This window comes from Geosmithia morbida (genome assembly GCF_012550715.1).
Source record: "Geosmithia morbida isolate 1262 chromosome Unknown scaffold_0, whole genome shotgun sequence".
NCBI classification, from domain to species: domain Eukaryota; kingdom Fungi; phylum Ascomycota; class Sordariomycetes; order Hypocreales; family Bionectriaceae; genus Geosmithia; species Geosmithia morbida.
The window spans coordinates 1477158-1493777 of NW_023336187.1; the positions used below are offsets into that span (position 1 = coordinate 1477158).

Sequence of the window (16620 nt, forward strand, 5' to 3'; positions counted from 1 at the left end):
AAGCGGACTCTCCCTCTGTCTCTGTCGAGCTCTCTCACCACCGGCGCTCTCACCATGGACCCCGATCAGACTTCCAAGGCCGCGTGCCAGCAACGCATACGGACGTACGGACGTGGACTAATATGCGGCATGATGCAGATGATGTACGTCTCTGGCGAGACTGGAGAGCCTCCAGTGGAGACGACGGGTATAATGGAGGACATTGTACGGCAACAGGTGATCGAATTGGTAAGTCTCTTCTCTGACAGTCTGACAGAGCTCTCACACACGCACAGAGGCGGGGGGGGGAGTGGTTCAACTTTTTCTTTTCCTTTCGTTGCTGACGCCCAAGAAAAATAAAAGCTTCGTACGTGTACTGAGCTCGCATTCCGTCGCGGATCCAAGTCAATCAGCATCAACGACCTAATCTTCCAGATCCGGCACGACCAGGCCAAGGTGTCGCGTCTGCGGACGTTCCTCTCGTGGAAGGACGTCCGTAAGAACGTCAAGGACTCGGACGACAAGGGTGCGGACGCTGACCTGGCAGCGGGCGACGATCCGACGGGGGGCGTGGTGGGCGGGGGCGGCGCACCGGTGGACGAGGCGGCCAAAAAAAACAAGAAGTCCAAGATCGGCCTCCCCTGGGAGCACGCGTCGCTGTACCCGGTCGAGGTTCCGGAGCGCGAGGACGAGGAGGACGAGGACGAGGACGAGATGAATCTCATCACGCTGCAGCGCCTGCGCCGCGCCGACGAGCGCACAAAAGTCATGACCAAGGAGGAGTACGTCACCTGGTCCGAGTACCGCCAGGCCTCCTTCACCTACCGCAAGGGAAAGCGCTTCCGCGAGTGGGCCGGTTTCGGCGTCGTCACCGACAGCAAGCCCTCGGACGACATCGTCGACATCCTCGGCTTCCTCACCTTTGAGATGGTCCAGGTCCTCACCGAGGTAGCCCTCAAGGTCAAGGAGCAGGAGGGCCTCGCCAGGTCCCGCTCCGGCGCCGCCGACGGCGATGAGAAGACGTCCAAGAAGCGGAAGCTGCACCAAGGACTTTTCGACCCCCCCGGAGAGGGCAGGCGGCCCATCGAGCCCAGGCACGTCCAGGAGGCCTTCAGGCGCTTCCAGCAGCGTCCAAAGAAGTCCAGGGCCATGCTCAACACTACCAAGATAATACAGCATACCTCTCTCAACATCATCTGACCTTGCCCTCCTCTACCTTACTATCCTCTACCCACTTTTTGCCAGCCTTCTCTTGTCGGAATTTGTTTTTGGGGGGTTTTTTTCCCCGTTAGTACCATGATATTTGAATCATGGACAACTTTGTTTTTCACCCGGAGTCCAGGGTATTTTTTTTGGGTAAAGAACAATCAAATTTGTATGCGTTGGATAATACCATTATTGGAATGAGAACAAGCTGTTCCGACCTCTTTGTCTCTCTTTATTCTCTTTTTTCTTTTATACTTCATTCTTATTTTTTGGGTCACGTCGCCCCGGGAACACGAAATCATGTCAAGAAAACATCCAAAAAAAAAGAAATAACTCTGGGTATAATAAAGACAACTGACTGCGAACAAGATGCTGAACGAAATGACAACTCCTCGTATGCTTCTAGAGATCTCAACATCATGTCATCCTCCTGTTGATAGAGTAGCCTCGCTTCCTAAGCGCCGTGCTCTCCCTGCGCAGTCTGGTCCCGACTCTGCGTAGACTCATGGGGAGTTCGTCGTCCGTAAACTCTTCATCATCTACTACGGCATTCTCCTCCTCCTCGTGCTGCTGCTGCTGTAGAGGTACCGAAAGTGGAGTTGTTCCCTCAGCAGCGGCAGCGGCTGTAGACGAGTGACGACTCCTTACGTCGGCGTTGGTACCCGTGCTGATGCCCGTGCTGGCGGTGGCAGTCCTAGTAGTGGTAGTGCTAGTATACTGCGGAGTTTCCATTGCAGCCGTGGTCGTGGCCATGCGCCTTAGGGGGATTTGGTCCGCGGCGGCGGGCACGACGTGAGCAGGCCAGGTGCCGCCATCGTCAACATCCGGGGGCATCTCTGCGGGCGCGCTCTTGGACTGGGTGAGCTCCGGTAGACCTCCCGCTGCCCTGCGATCTGACCTGGCCTGGTCGACGTAGTCCTTGTACCGCGGCTTCTCGAGCAGGCCGCTGCGGAAGGCGTTGACGCCCACGAGCAGCTTTGTCAGCTCGACGAGCTCCTCCAGGTACTCGATGACCTCTATGTAGCCCGCTGCGTTGGCGTTCCACGCTAGGAAGCTGAGACGGGTGACAAAGGTGCTGCTGGCAGCACCGGTGCCGTCGTCGTCATCCCCGCGGATCTGGGAGGACAGGTCCTTGTCCTCGAGGACCTGGCGGACGCGGTCGATGAGGCGCTGCTGGGCGAGGCGCATGGACGGCATGAGCTGCGGGAGGGGCAGCCAGGTGGTCAGGGCCTCGTTGACGGAGAAGAGGACGAGCATGTTGGCGGCCGACACGTTGCGACGGTACGCGTAGACGTGGGCGTTGAGGTCCTCGAGGAGGGACGAACCGTACGCCTTGCGCAGGGCCATGATGTCCTGGAGCCGGTCGATGATCTGGTGCAGCACGTAGACGATCTCGCGGTACACGGGCTCCAGGGGCTTGAAGCTGCCCTTGAGGCGCGGCTCGTTGAGGCAGAACGGGAGGAAGGTCTCGGCCGCCGTCAGTGACGCCTTGGCCTTGCCGCGCGCGCGCTGGAAGCGGGAGTACAGCGCCGGGGACTGCAGGTCGGGCTTCTGCGGGCCGTCGATGCCGACCGACATGGCCGCCTGCATGTTCTGTACCTGCCGTACCACCGTCGACAGCGATTCGACCAGGCTGTCCCGCGCGCGCACGGGGTAGACGGCCATCTCGACGACGATGGCGACCACGGAGCCGATGAGGAAGGCTGAGAGGCGCTTGTAAAAGTTCTCGTAAGCCGTGCCAGACTGGTTCATGGCCGTCAGCGCCACCACGCACATGGACGTGATGGAGATTATGCCCGCCTTGACGTACCGCGTGCCCTGCTGGATGTATGACGACGGCACGATGCCGAGCAGCATCGCCGCCGCCATGCCTATGCGGTTGCCCCCGCTGATCTCGTATGACAGGTACCCCATCACGCACCCGAAGACGACGCCAAACAGACGCACCAGCACGATGAAGATGGACGTGCCAATCGACACCTCGAAGACGAGCACCAGCTGCAGGGGGGCCCATATCCCGTGCACATCGGCGTACCAGGTCCTGCACGACGGCACAAACGACGGCCAGCTGACGGCCATGACGGCTATCGCCAGCTTCACAGCGTACATGAGGTCGTCCGAATGCTGGGCCCATTCGAGCGCGTCGGCCAAGCCCTCTCTCAGCGCGGCCACCGTTCTTGGGATCCATGGACGTCTCCGTCTAGCTGACGCGGCTTTCGTGGGTTGCGGTCTAGGAGGCTTTGGGGTATCACGGATCGCTACTCGGCGCCGGTCAGGTGGCGAGGCTTCGGCACTGTTCCCTTCGTCTTGGACGTCCCCACGCTGCGAGCCGCTGGGCGAGGGCTCCTCGGAGGAGGAAGGCTCTACTACCGGCTTGCTCTTCTTCCCGGTGCGCACCTCTTTGCGCGCATTCTCGGGGAGCACGCTGTGGTCCATCTCGCCGGCCGTGGAGAGCCAGAGGCCGATATCAGCGTAATGGGGGAGCCAGAACCTGGACCGGTCGTGGCGCTTCCTCCTCTGGTCAACAAGCTGCCTGGAGTGATGGAGCATGTGCAGCACATGCGTGGCGGCCTGACGGAAGCCCAGAAGGAACGAGGACAGGAGGAATGTCTCCATGCGGGGCATCAGGTCGATGCCCTGGCCCGCCTCGCCCATGGCAGCCATCTTGAGCTCCGATGCGGAGCGCTCGTCGAAGCGCGCGAGCGCATCGGTGAATTTGCCTATGCGCAGGTCAACCTCCTCGACCATGATACCCGCGGGCTTCTGAGCACCTAGCGGGACCTGGGGCGCGTCGTAGCAGTATGCTATGCACGTCATGACGAGGAAGGCGGCCTCGTCCAGGGCCTCGCGGAACTCCTCGACCGGACGGCGCAGGCACTGGATCAGTGGCTCGAGGAGGTCTGCATCTGCGGACTCAATCTCCCGCAGCGGCTTCACCATGTCTATCCTGTTCTCGTCGCTTTCGTCGTGCGCGATCACCTGCAGAGCGCCGAGGGGAGCGGTGGCCTGGCTGTTGCTGCGCACGGGCCGGGCGGGTGGACCCTTGTCGGCATCGCGAGCCGCGTTGAGCAGGACGTATTTGTTCTCGCACGCACCGATGATGGTGACGGCGTTCTCGACGAGGCTCTGCATGTAGCGCTTGCTGACGGGCTTGAGGAGGTAAGGGGGGAGGGGGGAGATGGAGTACTCGAAGTTGACCTCGTCCTGGGCGGCACCGCACTTGAGAAGAGCGGCACGCATCTTGGCCTTTTGGCCGGTGAGGCCGGCCAGGGTGGTCAGGTTGGCGGCGGGGCGGGCGGCGGCCAGCTCGGCGGCGCGTTTGTTGGCCGTGTTCTTGAAGGGGTTAGGGAAGTCGGCGAGGAAGGAGCGCAGCCAGGTCTTCTTCCTGTTGCTGCTCTTCTCCCTATCCCTGGCCCTAGCCTCGGCCTGCTTCTTCTTCGCCTCGGCCGAGTCGCCGCCCGGCGTGACGAACCAGTACGTTGCGCGATCGACGGTGTGCACCGTGTCGGCGAGGGTCTCGATGATGGCGGAGCCGAGGTAGCTGCTGGACATCTCGGGGAATATGGAGATGTTGACGAAGAGGACGATGGCGGCGCCGGTGAGGATGGGGTAGTAGATGCTCGTGAAGACGGACAGGGACGGCCTGGTCGCGCTCCCTATGAGCACCGTGGCCGACGAGACGAGCAGCAGCCACACGGACACGAAGAGTCGCGGGGTCGACGACCGCACGAAGCCGTGCACCAGCACCACGACCAGGAAGAAGAGGGCGCGGATCGTGGACGACAAGTGCGCGCTCACCGCCAGCGTCGAGAGGTACAGCCCCAGCAGGGACCACGCGATGCCCACCAGCGACCCCAGGAGGACCAGCAGCAGAAGCTCCACCAGCTTGGCCGTGCGGTGGGCCGGGCTCGAGAAGACGGCCACGAAGGGGATCAGGTACGTGTTGGCGCCGTACACGGCAACCACACCGGGGATGATGGACACGATGAGCGTGACCATGCACCCGATTGTGGCCTTGGCGGTGCGCTGCCACAGCTCGTTGGTCTGCCAGTCACCCCAGAGGATGCGGCACAGGCGCGTCAGATGTGCTGACAGCGTCATGACGTTGCCGTCGTCGTGTCGTCTTCGTCTTCGTCGTCGTCGTTGTCGGGAGCAGTCCTCGCCCGTTCCCAGTCGGCAGGACAGCAATACTGATCATGGTTATCCGTGGAGGGAGGGAGGGGGGGGGAGGATGTGTGGGGTATCTATGTGCCAGGAGTGGGAGGTGAGAGAGCAAGGATTGCAAACTGGAGATTGGACCGGCACGATTTAACAGCCATATACTTGGAAACAGGTCAACGAAGGGTGGCGTTCATATGTCTTCAACACCATGAATGATGCCATCTGGTCAGATAATATACCTTCCCTCATCTGAGGGAAAATGCATAATAGCGGATATCCGCTGGTGATATTAATTAAGTCGGGATTAACAAGAGGCTGTAGAAGAGACTAAAATAGAGAAGGATTATATAATGAGCTGTCATATCTCTTCTTATCTTCCCCGGGTCAACGGTCAAGAGTACGGAGTAGAGATATCCTTATTAGATCTAATACTCCGTAGTAAGAACTAATATATCGAAGTCGGCATAAGTGCCATATTTTCTGTTTGTTTCCGGGTTGACAGTCCAAAGCAGAGATGTTCTTGTCGGATCCGAATTCGACGCAAGCGTGACCACGAGGATAAATCGAGCGCAGGCGATGAGCAGAGAGGCAAGTAGAGTTACCGTGGGTTACATGTTCAGAACGAGTGATGGCAGCAGAGTATAGTCAAGTCAGGTAAAAGGTGGAATGCATGTTATAGGATGTCAAATACTTGGTTGTTTATCTCACGTCGGACTTGACCATTTCGTAGTCGAGTCCGCCTTACATAATAATCTGCTGTAATACCATGACACCATCTCTGGCCGTATCACATGCAAAACCGGCCACCAAACCTCTTTTAAAGAAGAGATTCGATGCCAAGAAGACGAAGCCCTTTCTTCTCGACTCCTCGACTGCCGCCGTAACCGGCCTGAGGCTGGGAAGGGAGACGTAGACGGTCCATGACCGCTGAGAAGCACCATGCCATCGTGTACGGGTACGTTGGTGTACGGGTACGTATCCAGCTCTGAGGCTCCCGTGATTCCCGATGCTACGCCGGCCCAGCTTGACCTGTTCCTGCTCACTGGCTTCTGCATGGTGTCGTCGCCGCTGGATAGATCGGATGGGAGGGGGGGGCACGGCGCGTGGTGCTAGGATATGGCGGACCCAATGGGCCCGAGGCATGCTTCGTGGTCAGGTATTGTGCATATGAGACAGAGTGCCGGATTTTGTGACTGGATAACTTCACGCAGCAGGATATTTTGCTAGACCCGAAAATCCTTGGCTGTCCAGAGACGGGAGTTACCACCGGGGGTTCGGTTTCGTTGGTTTATTTCAACTGGTCATATCATGTGGTAGAATGAGGTTGTGGATGAAGCCCATATATATGAATATTGCACTCTGAGGTAATCTGTAGAGAGAATAAGAGTAGGCCATCTGCTGGGCCAGTATTCGTCTAATAATTCAATACATGATGGCTTCCAGATTCAACAAAGGTCAGATTGGGTGTTTTCTTTTTTTGTAAACCAATCTATCCCCATTACCCCCGTTTCTCTTCTTCTTCGTTGATAGATGCCAACAGTGCTCATCCCCAATGTGGTGGTTCGTTCCAACCTCGCTCACCCTGGACCCCGACTGATCATATTCAGCCGGTAATACTAATGATCCACCGCCCATTCCGGTGCGCTGCCTCTGCCTCTTTATCCATCCATCCCTCCCCCCCCCCCAAATCTTCAGTTAGGAGAAACACGGCCATATTGACGAGACGACATCATACAACACACACGCACACACATCCACATATACACATCCACTCAACCAGCTCTCCCAACACCATCATGCTATCCTTCATCCTCATCCAAAACAGACAGTAAGCCTTCTTCTCTCTCTTCCATTCCTCTCCATTCACCCAGACTAACGCTCCCCTTTGCTCTAGGGGCAAGACCCGTCTAGCAAAGTGGTACGCCCCCTATAGCGACGACCACAAGGTCAAGCTCAAGGGTGAGGTCCATCGGCTCGTCGCCCCCCGAGATCAGAAGTACCAGTCCAACTTTGTCGAGTTCCGCACCAACAAGATCGTCTATCGCCGCTACGCAGGCCTCTTCTTCTGCGCCTGCGTCGACACGAACGACAACGAGCTGGCCTACCTCGAGGCCATCCACTTCTTCGTCGAGGTCCTCGACGCCTTCTTCGGAAACGTGTGCGAGCTCGACCTCGTCTTCAACTTCTACAAGGTCTACGCCATCCTCGACGAGGTCTTCCTCGCCGGCGAGATCGAGGAGACGAGCAAGCAGGTCGTCCTCACTCGCCTGGAGCACCTCGATAAGCTTGAGTAGACTTCACCGCACCTGTCACCGCGGTTCGCGACCATGATACTGCAGCGCAAGCATTTCCAACCTCACTTCTTTCCATTTTCTTTTCCACATTTCATATCTCCCGACCCCCATTCACACACGGCGGGACGGCGTTACGTGACACGGCAAGTACCATCACAAGGTCATCTGGGTGTTTGGGCGTTTGGGCGTCTGGGCGTTTGAGAGAGGCTTCGATCGCAAGAAAACAATGCCGGCTTGTTGCCGTGCATGGCTTGAGCTGGAAATAGTCTCAGCAATCTTTGTCTTGATATGTTACTAGCAATATGAATCTGTCGACGCAAAGCTCCTAGCAATGCCGCAATCCTCTCGACATCAATTCGAAGCGGCCCCTCGCATGCCATGTGTGCATTTCCACATATCTACCAGATTTCATACCCCGTTTACCGTCCTGATTGTAGCCTAGAAACCGGGGCTTAGGCCGCAGCGACTCCGGGTACATCGAAGAGCTCAATCATTTCCATCAGGGAGGTGTCCTATGCACGTCGATCAATATCCGCCCTCGTCGTTTGCCTCGTGGGCCCCTTACCTTGGCTTTGACCTGAACATCAACGCAATCCCCGACGCTTTCATAGCCATCGACTTCGGCTCCCGGAAGCTCGCTGCCTATGTCCTCGCTGGTATTCTCGCTAGTAAACTCCCAAAAGTCGATGGCGCGCAGTCTTCTAGCCTTCTTCACCCACGCATTGACCTTTCCCCCGAAGAGAGACAAGACATGGGGATGATACGGCCGCTCCCCGTGCAATGATTTCTCTGTGACGAGAAGCTCGATATTCTCTAGTGGCTCATGAGGAGGTGGGCAGATGTATGGATCTTCAACGGAGAGGGCGTCAGTGAATTGCTTGCCCCAAACTTCCTTAGCGTCGCTTTCTTGTCCGCCCCGAGAGCTCAGAGCGCTCGTGGGTTCAGCGCTGATGACCGGTGTCTCGTTGTCAAGCCTTTCTCGGCACTTTGGTGGTGGTCCGACTTCGAGAGGATGAGTTGATAGCCTTGATCTAGCGCGGACGTTCTGCTGTGCCGGCACTGCTGTGGTCATTTCATTGTCGATTTCCAGCAAAAGACTGTCGACATCGAGACTAGCGACCACCCCTGCACGCCTCATCTGCAAGTTGGGAGGGTCTTGGCCCTCATCAAGAGGCCCGCCGTCCTCCTAGTGCTGGTTAGCCACTTGGAAAAAGGAGACGAACTGCATATACTGAGTAGACTCACGTGTTTCCACATATCGAATCCATCATCTGGAAACATGGGGAAACCTGCAACGGACTCCCTAGAAACGTAACTCAGGCCACGAGGCTGTTCTTCACTGTGCTTAGTCTTTTGCTTCTTGGACGTACGCTCTGGTGCACTGCCTCGTCGTTTACGAGCTGAGCGCCGGCGGGGAAGGGTGTCCGCCTCGTGGTCTATCTCCAGGTCTCCGTCAGTGCTGGGCCATCCCTGGGGGTTCCTGGCCAGGAATGCCCGAGACTCCTCCTGAAGGTCGCCATGGCCATCAGACGGCGTGGAGAATGTTTCTGTTGTGGTGAGGCGCCCATAGTCCACACCAGGACAGCCTTGAGTAAAGCGATGGCTTTCCATACCGCACATGCCGCACCGGTACCACCAGCCGGGCGCTTCATACATAGGCAGATCCCACCCAGATGGACAGTCGCGTGTATTGTGGCCTGAGCGGCCCGCGTCAGCTCCGGTTGTAAACTGCTGAGGATATATCCCGAATAGTACATACCACCTTGATGGCATCTGTCGCAGGAGTACAGTCGTGGAAGGGATATGGCAACGCCTTGAGGATGGTCTTCCGATGGCCGTCTATGTGTACCACGATCCTGCAGGTCTTCGTCCTCGCGCGTGTCCCGTTTAGGCGAGGGCCCGTGGTCATCGTCATTGTCGACTGGCTCGAGATCATCAGCAACTGCGGACTCGAGAAAATGACCAGAGTTGTCAAAGGACAGCCTTTCAGGCCTGAGACGCTCGCTCGCGACCAGATCGATAAGGTTCTCATAACTCAACAACGCGTTTGCTGCTCTGTAATGCCTGTCTGAAGGCGTTCCAGAAGGCTTGCTAGCTGACTTGGGCCTATTCGCAAGTCTTGACCTTCTGGCTCTCTTGGACGGCCTCTTGGACCTTGTCCTGCTTACAGGCCTGCTGGGAAGTGTTGTGGTAGGTCTGGCAGTGTCGGCCACCTTGTCATCCGCTTTGGGAACGGCCGGTACCTCAAAGTACGCCTTGATCTGCTCAGTGACCTCGGCCAGTCCATCCTCTATCCGAGCTGCCTCGCGTTCGTCCCTTTCTTCTCCAAGGGTGTACTCTGAGCAGTCACTCCAGATGAAACAGACCCTCCAGAGTGGCAAGCCAAACGATGCCAACACGTAGCAGTACCTCTCGGTGGAGTGGCCTGCCTTCTTGGGCCGCACAATCTGATCCTGCAGCCACAGGGTGTAGATGGATGCGGCGAGGCGGTCCGTGAGTTGCTTTCGACAAGCTTCAATCTTCTTGTCGAGCGTGTCCTGCCTCAGCTGGCCGAGGTCGGGGACGTCACGGACACCGCTCAGGCCGACAACGCTGTTGACAGTCTCGAGGACTATGCCTTTGCTGTCCATGCTGACGGGCCATGGCTTGATTGGGTGAGGATCTTTCGGGGACATCTTATCGGATCCGTACTCCGGCTGGTTGGTCGAGTGAGTATAGAAAGGGGGGAGGGCAAGGAAAGATGACGAGCACGAATGCTCTGTGGCTGACGAAAGGGGAGGTCGAAGAGAGGGGGGAAAGCGCAAACGCACGGTGTGAAGGGTGAGGATGGAAGGAGAGAGCCTCCGATTTCCCTTTCCCCCACCCTAACCGATACCATCTATGACTCTGAACGGACTCTACTCCCGTTCCGCCGTTTGCTTTTGGGATAAAAAAACACAAGCAGCTGTTGAACAGCTGCACATTAGTGCACACCCATGTGAGCAACAGCTACAAACACCGAACTACTGCAGGTGGCAGTGGCGGCGAGATCGCCCCTAAGAGGATGCCATGTGCATATGAATGTGCAGTTTCTTGTTCTTGATCAGGCCCCTTGCCATCCAACAGGACAGTCAGGACGAAAGAAAAGATGGCAAGATGACCAATACACTCGATCCACGTTGCTCGAGAATGAGTATAGTAGAGATATACATATGAAGGAAAACGCCATTTTACCCCATGAAGAACAGGAAACAGAGAAAATATACTCCCCCGCCCTCGGCCAAGCACCTAACCCCTCTTGAGAGCAGCAAACCGTCTCTCCAAATCACCAATCTCGGGCACAGACCCCTCCGGCTCGCTCTTCTTCCGTACCTGCGGCGCCTTGTCCGAGGGCTTGATCTCCACCGACCCAAGCGTGACCTTTGGATGCACATTATCCGTCGTCATCCTCGGTGGCGTGACAGTTAGCGGACTAGCCGGACCGACGTCAAAGCTGGTCTTCTTCTTGCTAGGTGTGCTGGAGACGGCTGGTCGCGTCGTACCCTTTGCTGCTGCTGACGATGCCTCCTCCTCCGCCTCTTCCTCCGCTGCATTTCTCTTATTCTTGACTGTTTCTCCGCCAGAAGGCTCGTCGTCGCCGTCGTCGAACTCAGGCGCCGGCGGCGGCGTAACAGCCTTGCGCTTCGGCCAGTCGACGCCATACGCTCTGGCAATCTCCTCGAGATATCCCTGCACCAGCTCGGGCCTGGGCGGCTCGACGCTGAGCTTGCGGATAACCTTCTCGTTGACCCTCCCATCCGAGTTATCCATGGCGGCCAGGGCAAACTCCTTGCCGAACTTGTCGGCCAGCAGGTTCCGCACGACGTTCAGCTCCTTAATCTCCGTCTTGGGCGCCGCGTAGATGATACTCTTGACTGCCTCCTCGAGGCCGGGGTCGCACGTCGGCGCGTCCAGCAGTCCGGCGCGAGCGAGGAGGAGCTCACAATATAGTTCTAGGATCTCGTGAAGCTCCGTGATTATGTCGCTCCGGATGATGTTCTCGACGCGGATCGTCGCAGAGTCCACCTTGCCCGCCTCCAGGAGCTGCGCCATCGACCGTCGCGCCGTCTTGCCTAGCTGCTCGTCGCGCTGTTGAATCATGCGGAGGCGGGAGATGGCCAGCTTCAGCTGCACCTTGAGCTTCGTCTGGTTTTGTGGTCAGAGACGTTAGTATTACTACTACCTAGGGCCACCATGGGAGGGGAAGGGGGACGTACAGTGTAGCCTGCTCCTGGCGCCATGTCGAGATGGAGTGTTTCGTATCGGGAAGAATGGGTTCTGTGACCTGGTAGACAGCAAAGGAAAAGAATATACGAAAATCAGAATGCACTTAGGAGGAATCGGCGGTTATTATTTTTACCTTTTTTTGTTTTTTGTTGGTGTCTCGGGGAGAGGAGATGGCGAGACGAGAGAGCTCGCGCGGTTCGTCCTCGTCTGCGGGGCACAAATGGCCAGCCGATACGGTGGCACCTGAGGGAGAATCCGAAAAGGCTGCAATAACTCAATACAACCGATATTAGTACGTACCTTGTTGCGCTTTTATACGCATGTATGAAAATCTAGACTCTTGAAAAAACTAAAAAAATCCGGATAATTGCAGCTTTTCTAGGCTCTCTCCAAGGTGCCACCGTAAAACCGACTCCTGCTTGGTAGCCCCACTACATGTACGTCATCTTAGAGGCAGGCGTCCTTGTCAGCAATAGTCGACATTCCCATCATCTTAGAAAGGCGAAACCTTCCCTTTCATGGTCGTCGCAAATGATTCTATTTTATGTGAATGGCATTCGGAGCCAAAGAATTAAACAGCATCAAAAATATGCACTAGAGAAAAAAAAAATTCTATTCTGCCGATTCTGCATCATCCGCCGCAGGCGCAACAGGCACCCCGTCCGTTGCCTCACCATCAAACACTTCTTTGCCCTCGTACGTGATTCTCCTCCACCTGCCCGACTGCTCCGTATCCTTGATCCACTCGACGGTGGGGAAGTAGTGGTCATTCTTCTTCATGGTAATCATCCAGGGTACTGAGTCGAATGTTACGGCCTTCATGCGGAAGTCTGATAATAAAAAGGGCAGAGTCAGTAATCAATCTTTTGAGAAAGGGGATGAGGAGGAAGAGAGAACATACAAGTGTTATCCGGAATCTTTCTCGTCTCACGAACGAACGAGACCATATCAGGCGTATCGACACCATTCACGGCCGTGATGAAATTCGTCGACGTGACGCCATAGAGGTATGCGGGCGAGCCGCGGAAGCAGGAAGAGACGTACACCTCGCTGTGGAGCTTGCTGATCTGCTGGCGGACGGCCTGGTGGGGGCGATGGAAGATGGCGCCGCACAGCGAAACGGCGTGATCCGTCTCTATATCGTCCGTCGAGACGGTGGGCAGCTGGAGGTGCAGCTCTTGGCACTTGCGCACGATGACGGCGTCGAGCAGCTCGTGCGTGTACATGACGTCGAAGTCGGAGATGGTGGTGCACACCTTGCCGTTGAGCGTCAGGACGATGTCGCCCTCCATCAGGGACACGGGATGGTTGACGCGCTCAAACGTGCGCTTGCTGACCATGAAGAGCTGGTGGTGCGACGGGTTGGCCTCGGTCACCTTGCGGATCCACTCGTCCGACACGCCCATGACTGTGGCCTGGGACATGGCCACGGACCGCAGCTCGACTGACAGGATGCGCAGGGAGGGCTTCTCGCCCCTCTGGATGGCCGACAGCACCGGGAGCAGGGTGGGTGTGCCGACGCCCAGGTAGTACTCCTCGTCGCGCTGGCTGCAGGGGGAACGCTCTCCCAGGTACGACAGCCACAAGGCCTGCACGGTACCATCCTCGGCGGTCAGCACGCCGCTGTTGCACGTGGCGCCGAGGTTGCTGTCGATGGTGATGGCATCGACGTTGATGGCTCGGTAGCGCGGGGCACCCGAGTTGGCCGGGATCGCCACGGCCGTTATCTCCGTCACCGTCGCCGATCCGTGCACCACCTGACCGACCCTGTTGTGGCCGAGGAAGTGCGTCTTGGCACCCTGCTTGAGGTGGCTGTCACTCAGTCGAGGGGTCTTGACGTCGGCATCGACCAGGGACGGGTCGTACTGCACAATCGTGTAGTTCTGCAGCGGATGCAGGAACACGACCCTGCCCTCGATGATGACCGAGTCGGCAATGGTGACGGTGATGTCGCACAGGTCATACGGCACAATGGCCCGCGACACGAGCACGAGGCCCTTGTCGGCGTCGATGACGAGGCCCATGCCTGCCCGGCGGCTCTTGGGGAACGCGTCCAGCTTGAGCGGCATCGAACAGTCGATGTGAACAAAGCTGTGGACCAGGTCGGCGATGCCGGGCGAGGGCGCGTGGTCCAGCTCGATGAATGAGGCCGACCTGCGCGCGGGCGGTACGGGCGGTAGCGCGTCGCCCAGGTCGCTAAAGTCCCAGAGACCCGTCACGTCGTTGCGGACGGCCAGCTTCATCTTGGAGGTCCAGTGGCGGTCGATGTAGATGACGGTGGTGTTCAGGGTGTGCAGATCGCGCAGGTGCTTGGACGTCACCACCACGCGGGCCTTGTCGGGGATGGCCCTCATCACCTCGATAAAGGCGTCGAGGTTGGGCACCGGCTTGTGGTCGATGGTCTGGATGATCCATCCGTGGTCGTGGTTCTTGAACCTGAAGGACCCGGCACCTTCGCAGAGGAAGACGCCCTGGACGGCAACGCCGTAGAGACGCGCCTGCTGGTACGACAGGTTGTGGAAGCTTCCGCCGGCGACGGTGACGAAGCGGTCGGGGGTGATGGCGTGGAGGTCGCCGACCTCGATCTCGACCTCGACATCCTGGCCGCCGCGCTGCAGGAGGAGGCTTATGGTGTTGCCGACGTTGGAGTCGAGTACGTCGTCGAGACGAAGGAACTGGGTGATGAGCTGTCCGTTGACCCGGATCAGGATGTCGCCCTCCTCAATCTTGGTGTGCGACGGGCCTGAGGGGAGGATGATCTCGGCGACGAGCATGTTGGTCTCCTTGGGGAACTCCTTGCGCACGGCTTCCTCCCAGGCCGGGGTGAGACCCAACCTGCGGCACTCATCAAAGGGCTTGAGGAGGAACTGGCACTGGATGTCACCTCGCGTGACGGGCTTGCCCTCCTGGATGCACCTGAGCGCGCGAAGAGGGCGATCGAGGGGTAGGAAGTAGTCGGTCGAGGCTCCGTCCGAGCGACCACCGGCCTGGAGGGCGACGGCTGAGCCATCGCTGCTGACGACGGGACTGCCGCTGCTACCGCCGCTGGCCGAGGCGTTGGCCTGGTAGTAGCACGTGTTGAAATCGCTGTACCCTTCGCCGTACTCGGGGGCGTTGCGGTCGAGTCGGCTGATGATACCCGAGAGGATGCTCAGCTTCTCTCCGGCGTCGTTACCGACAACGCGAATCTCGGCACCGACTATGGAGCACGAGGTGGGTCAGTACAATGCGTAGCATGTATGTATGTAGCGTGGCGTCGTGTCGGCCAGTTTGGGGGGGGCCACCTACCTTGTGCGAGGTCAGGCCTGAGGTCCAGGCCATCAACGGTCATGTACTTGATGGCCTTGGGGTCGTATCTCAGGATACCGAAATCGTGGACGGGGTCGCGGTAGACGGCGTAGCAATCGACCTCTTCGTGGTTATCGAACAAGAGATGACCCCAGAAGGGACCGGCGCCGACGACGTGGCGATTCGTCATGATGTACCTAGTAAACGGGGAAATCGCGTATACGTCAGTCATCTATGTCCATTCCGTCCATGGCATCGCTGCGGGCCACCTTGTTGTCCTCCTCCAGGGGCGGCGGCGGCGGCGACCCAAGAAGATGTGTGGACGAAACATACCCCCTCTCGGCATCGACGACGAATCCCGTAGCCTCGCTCGTCAGGGCGGGCTCGGTGTCGAAGGAGCAGGTCTGGCAGAAGCGAATGGCGACTACATTGCGGACGACCTTTGTGATGGTCTCCCTCCATTCACCCTGGCTGACCGGCGTGGCGGCGAAGGCGATGGGGTTGGTATGAAGGTCGTCGCTCAGACCAGATGGCTCGTCGTACTCGTACTCGACATCGGCGAACTCCACATCGTCTCCGGAATGCTGCTTCCCATTGACTGGGCGTTTCGGTGCCGGACCGCGCTGGTCATCTGGCGACGCCTTCCTCTTGGTACGTCTCGTGGCGGCTACTGCGCCGTTCATGGTAGGTGATTATATAAGGAAGTTCGTAATGAAGCCACCGGTATGTGGACAGGAGTAAGAGTCAAGGCACCTGATGGCGGGAGGGAGGAGAGCTGGTGCGTCGGACAGGCTGCAGGTCGGGCTGCCTCTTCGGTGGTCAGTCACTGTAGCGAGGGCCTCGAAGCAGGACGTTGCCGTGCGCAGTGAAGGACGAGGAGGGAATCAACGAGCGTGTATGTAATGTGCGTGCCCCCCTCCCAAGTCCAGGAGTTTGAGGGTGATCTTGTAACTTTGAAGGATGAAGTAAAAATAACAGAGAAGAAGACAAGAATAGAGAAGAATAAAAGGGGAATTATAAAAGAAGGGGAGGCGAGCGTATTACACGGTGAAGAATGAAGGGAAGTGACAAGTAACAGGTTTGAAGACTGGACGTTGTAGGTCTGGGGAAAAAAGTTCAAATCGGTTTTTTTTCCCCTTCTCTCTAAAGTGCCTACGGTAGTCTGTGATCTGTAGAAGTGTGGATCATAAGACATACGGATTACCATCCATCAAGCTGTTGCCGTCACGTACTCGATACATATCGTAGTACTCGTATGTATATAGTGCGGCGGCGTGCCAAAGCCTAGAGGGGCCTGCCTCTTCTAGTGGGAAATATTCGCTATAGATGCTCCACGCAGGTAGCCTGTACCTGTGGGTACATTACTTTGAAGTCGGAGGCTAGAGCCTAAGGGAGAGTCCACCTGCAAGGCCCCTGCAGGCCCATTATAGAGGTAGCAAGGCTCCAT

General features: G+C 57.6%; 6 protein-coding genes across 6 annotated transcripts; 2 read left to right on the forward strand and 4 right to left on the reverse strand.

The window, feature by feature from the left end:
• Positions 1 to 54: 54 nt before the first annotated feature.
• Positions 55 to 1179, forward strand: GMORB2_0456 (transcription initiation protein SPT3; the record flags this gene model as incomplete). Its single annotated transcript, XM_035462441.1, has 2 exons — positions 55 to 228; positions 343 to 1179. The coding sequence occupies 2 exons, from the start codon at positions 55 to 57 to the stop codon at positions 1177 to 1179; spliced, it is 1011 nt and encodes a 336-aa protein (XP_035325371.1).
• Positions 1180 to 1602: 423 nt separating this feature from the next.
• Positions 1603 to 5286, reverse strand: GMORB2_0457 (Protein of unknown function (DUF2422); the record flags this gene model as incomplete). The annotated part of the gene is made up of 1 exon (XM_035462442.1): positions 1603 to 5286. One exon carries the CDS (start codon positions 5284 to 5286, stop codon positions 1603 to 1605), a length of 3684 nt encoding a protein of 1227 aa, XP_035325372.1.
• A 1856-nt stretch (positions 5287 to 7142) lies between these two features.
• GMORB2_0458 (AP-2 complex subunit sigma-1) lies at positions 7143 to 7640 on the forward strand (the record flags this gene model as incomplete). The annotated part of the gene is made up of 2 exons (XM_035462443.1): positions 7143 to 7174; positions 7241 to 7640. The coding sequence occupies 2 exons, from the start codon at positions 7143 to 7145 to the stop codon at positions 7638 to 7640; spliced, it is 432 nt and encodes a 143-aa protein (XP_035325373.1).
• A 452-nt stretch (positions 7641 to 8092) lies between these two features.
• GMORB2_0459 (uncharacterized protein) lies at positions 8093 to 10270 on the reverse strand (the record flags this gene model as incomplete). Its single annotated transcript, XM_035462444.1, has 4 exons — positions 8093 to 8152; positions 8206 to 8826; positions 8886 to 9337; positions 9400 to 10270. The coding sequence occupies 4 exons, from the start codon at positions 10268 to 10270 to the stop codon at positions 8093 to 8095; spliced, it is 2004 nt and encodes a 667-aa protein (XP_035325374.1).
• Positions 10271 to 10907: 637 nt separating this feature from the next.
• On the reverse strand, positions 10908 to 11899 carry GMORB2_0460 (uncharacterized protein; the record flags this gene model as incomplete). The annotated part of the gene is made up of 2 exons (XM_035462445.1): positions 10908 to 11804; positions 11876 to 11899. 2 exons carry the CDS (start codon positions 11897 to 11899, stop codon positions 10908 to 10910), a joined length of 921 nt encoding a protein of 306 aa, XP_035325375.1.
• Positions 11900 to 12497: 598 nt separating this feature from the next.
• GMORB2_0461 (PDZ protein) lies at positions 12498 to 15856 on the reverse strand (the record flags this gene model as incomplete). Its single annotated transcript, XM_035462446.1, has 4 exons — positions 12498 to 12715; positions 12787 to 15084; positions 15174 to 15370; positions 15507 to 15856. 4 exons carry the CDS (start codon positions 15854 to 15856, stop codon positions 12498 to 12500), a joined length of 3063 nt encoding a protein of 1020 aa, XP_035325376.1.
• Positions 15857 to 16620: the final 764 nt, after the last annotated feature.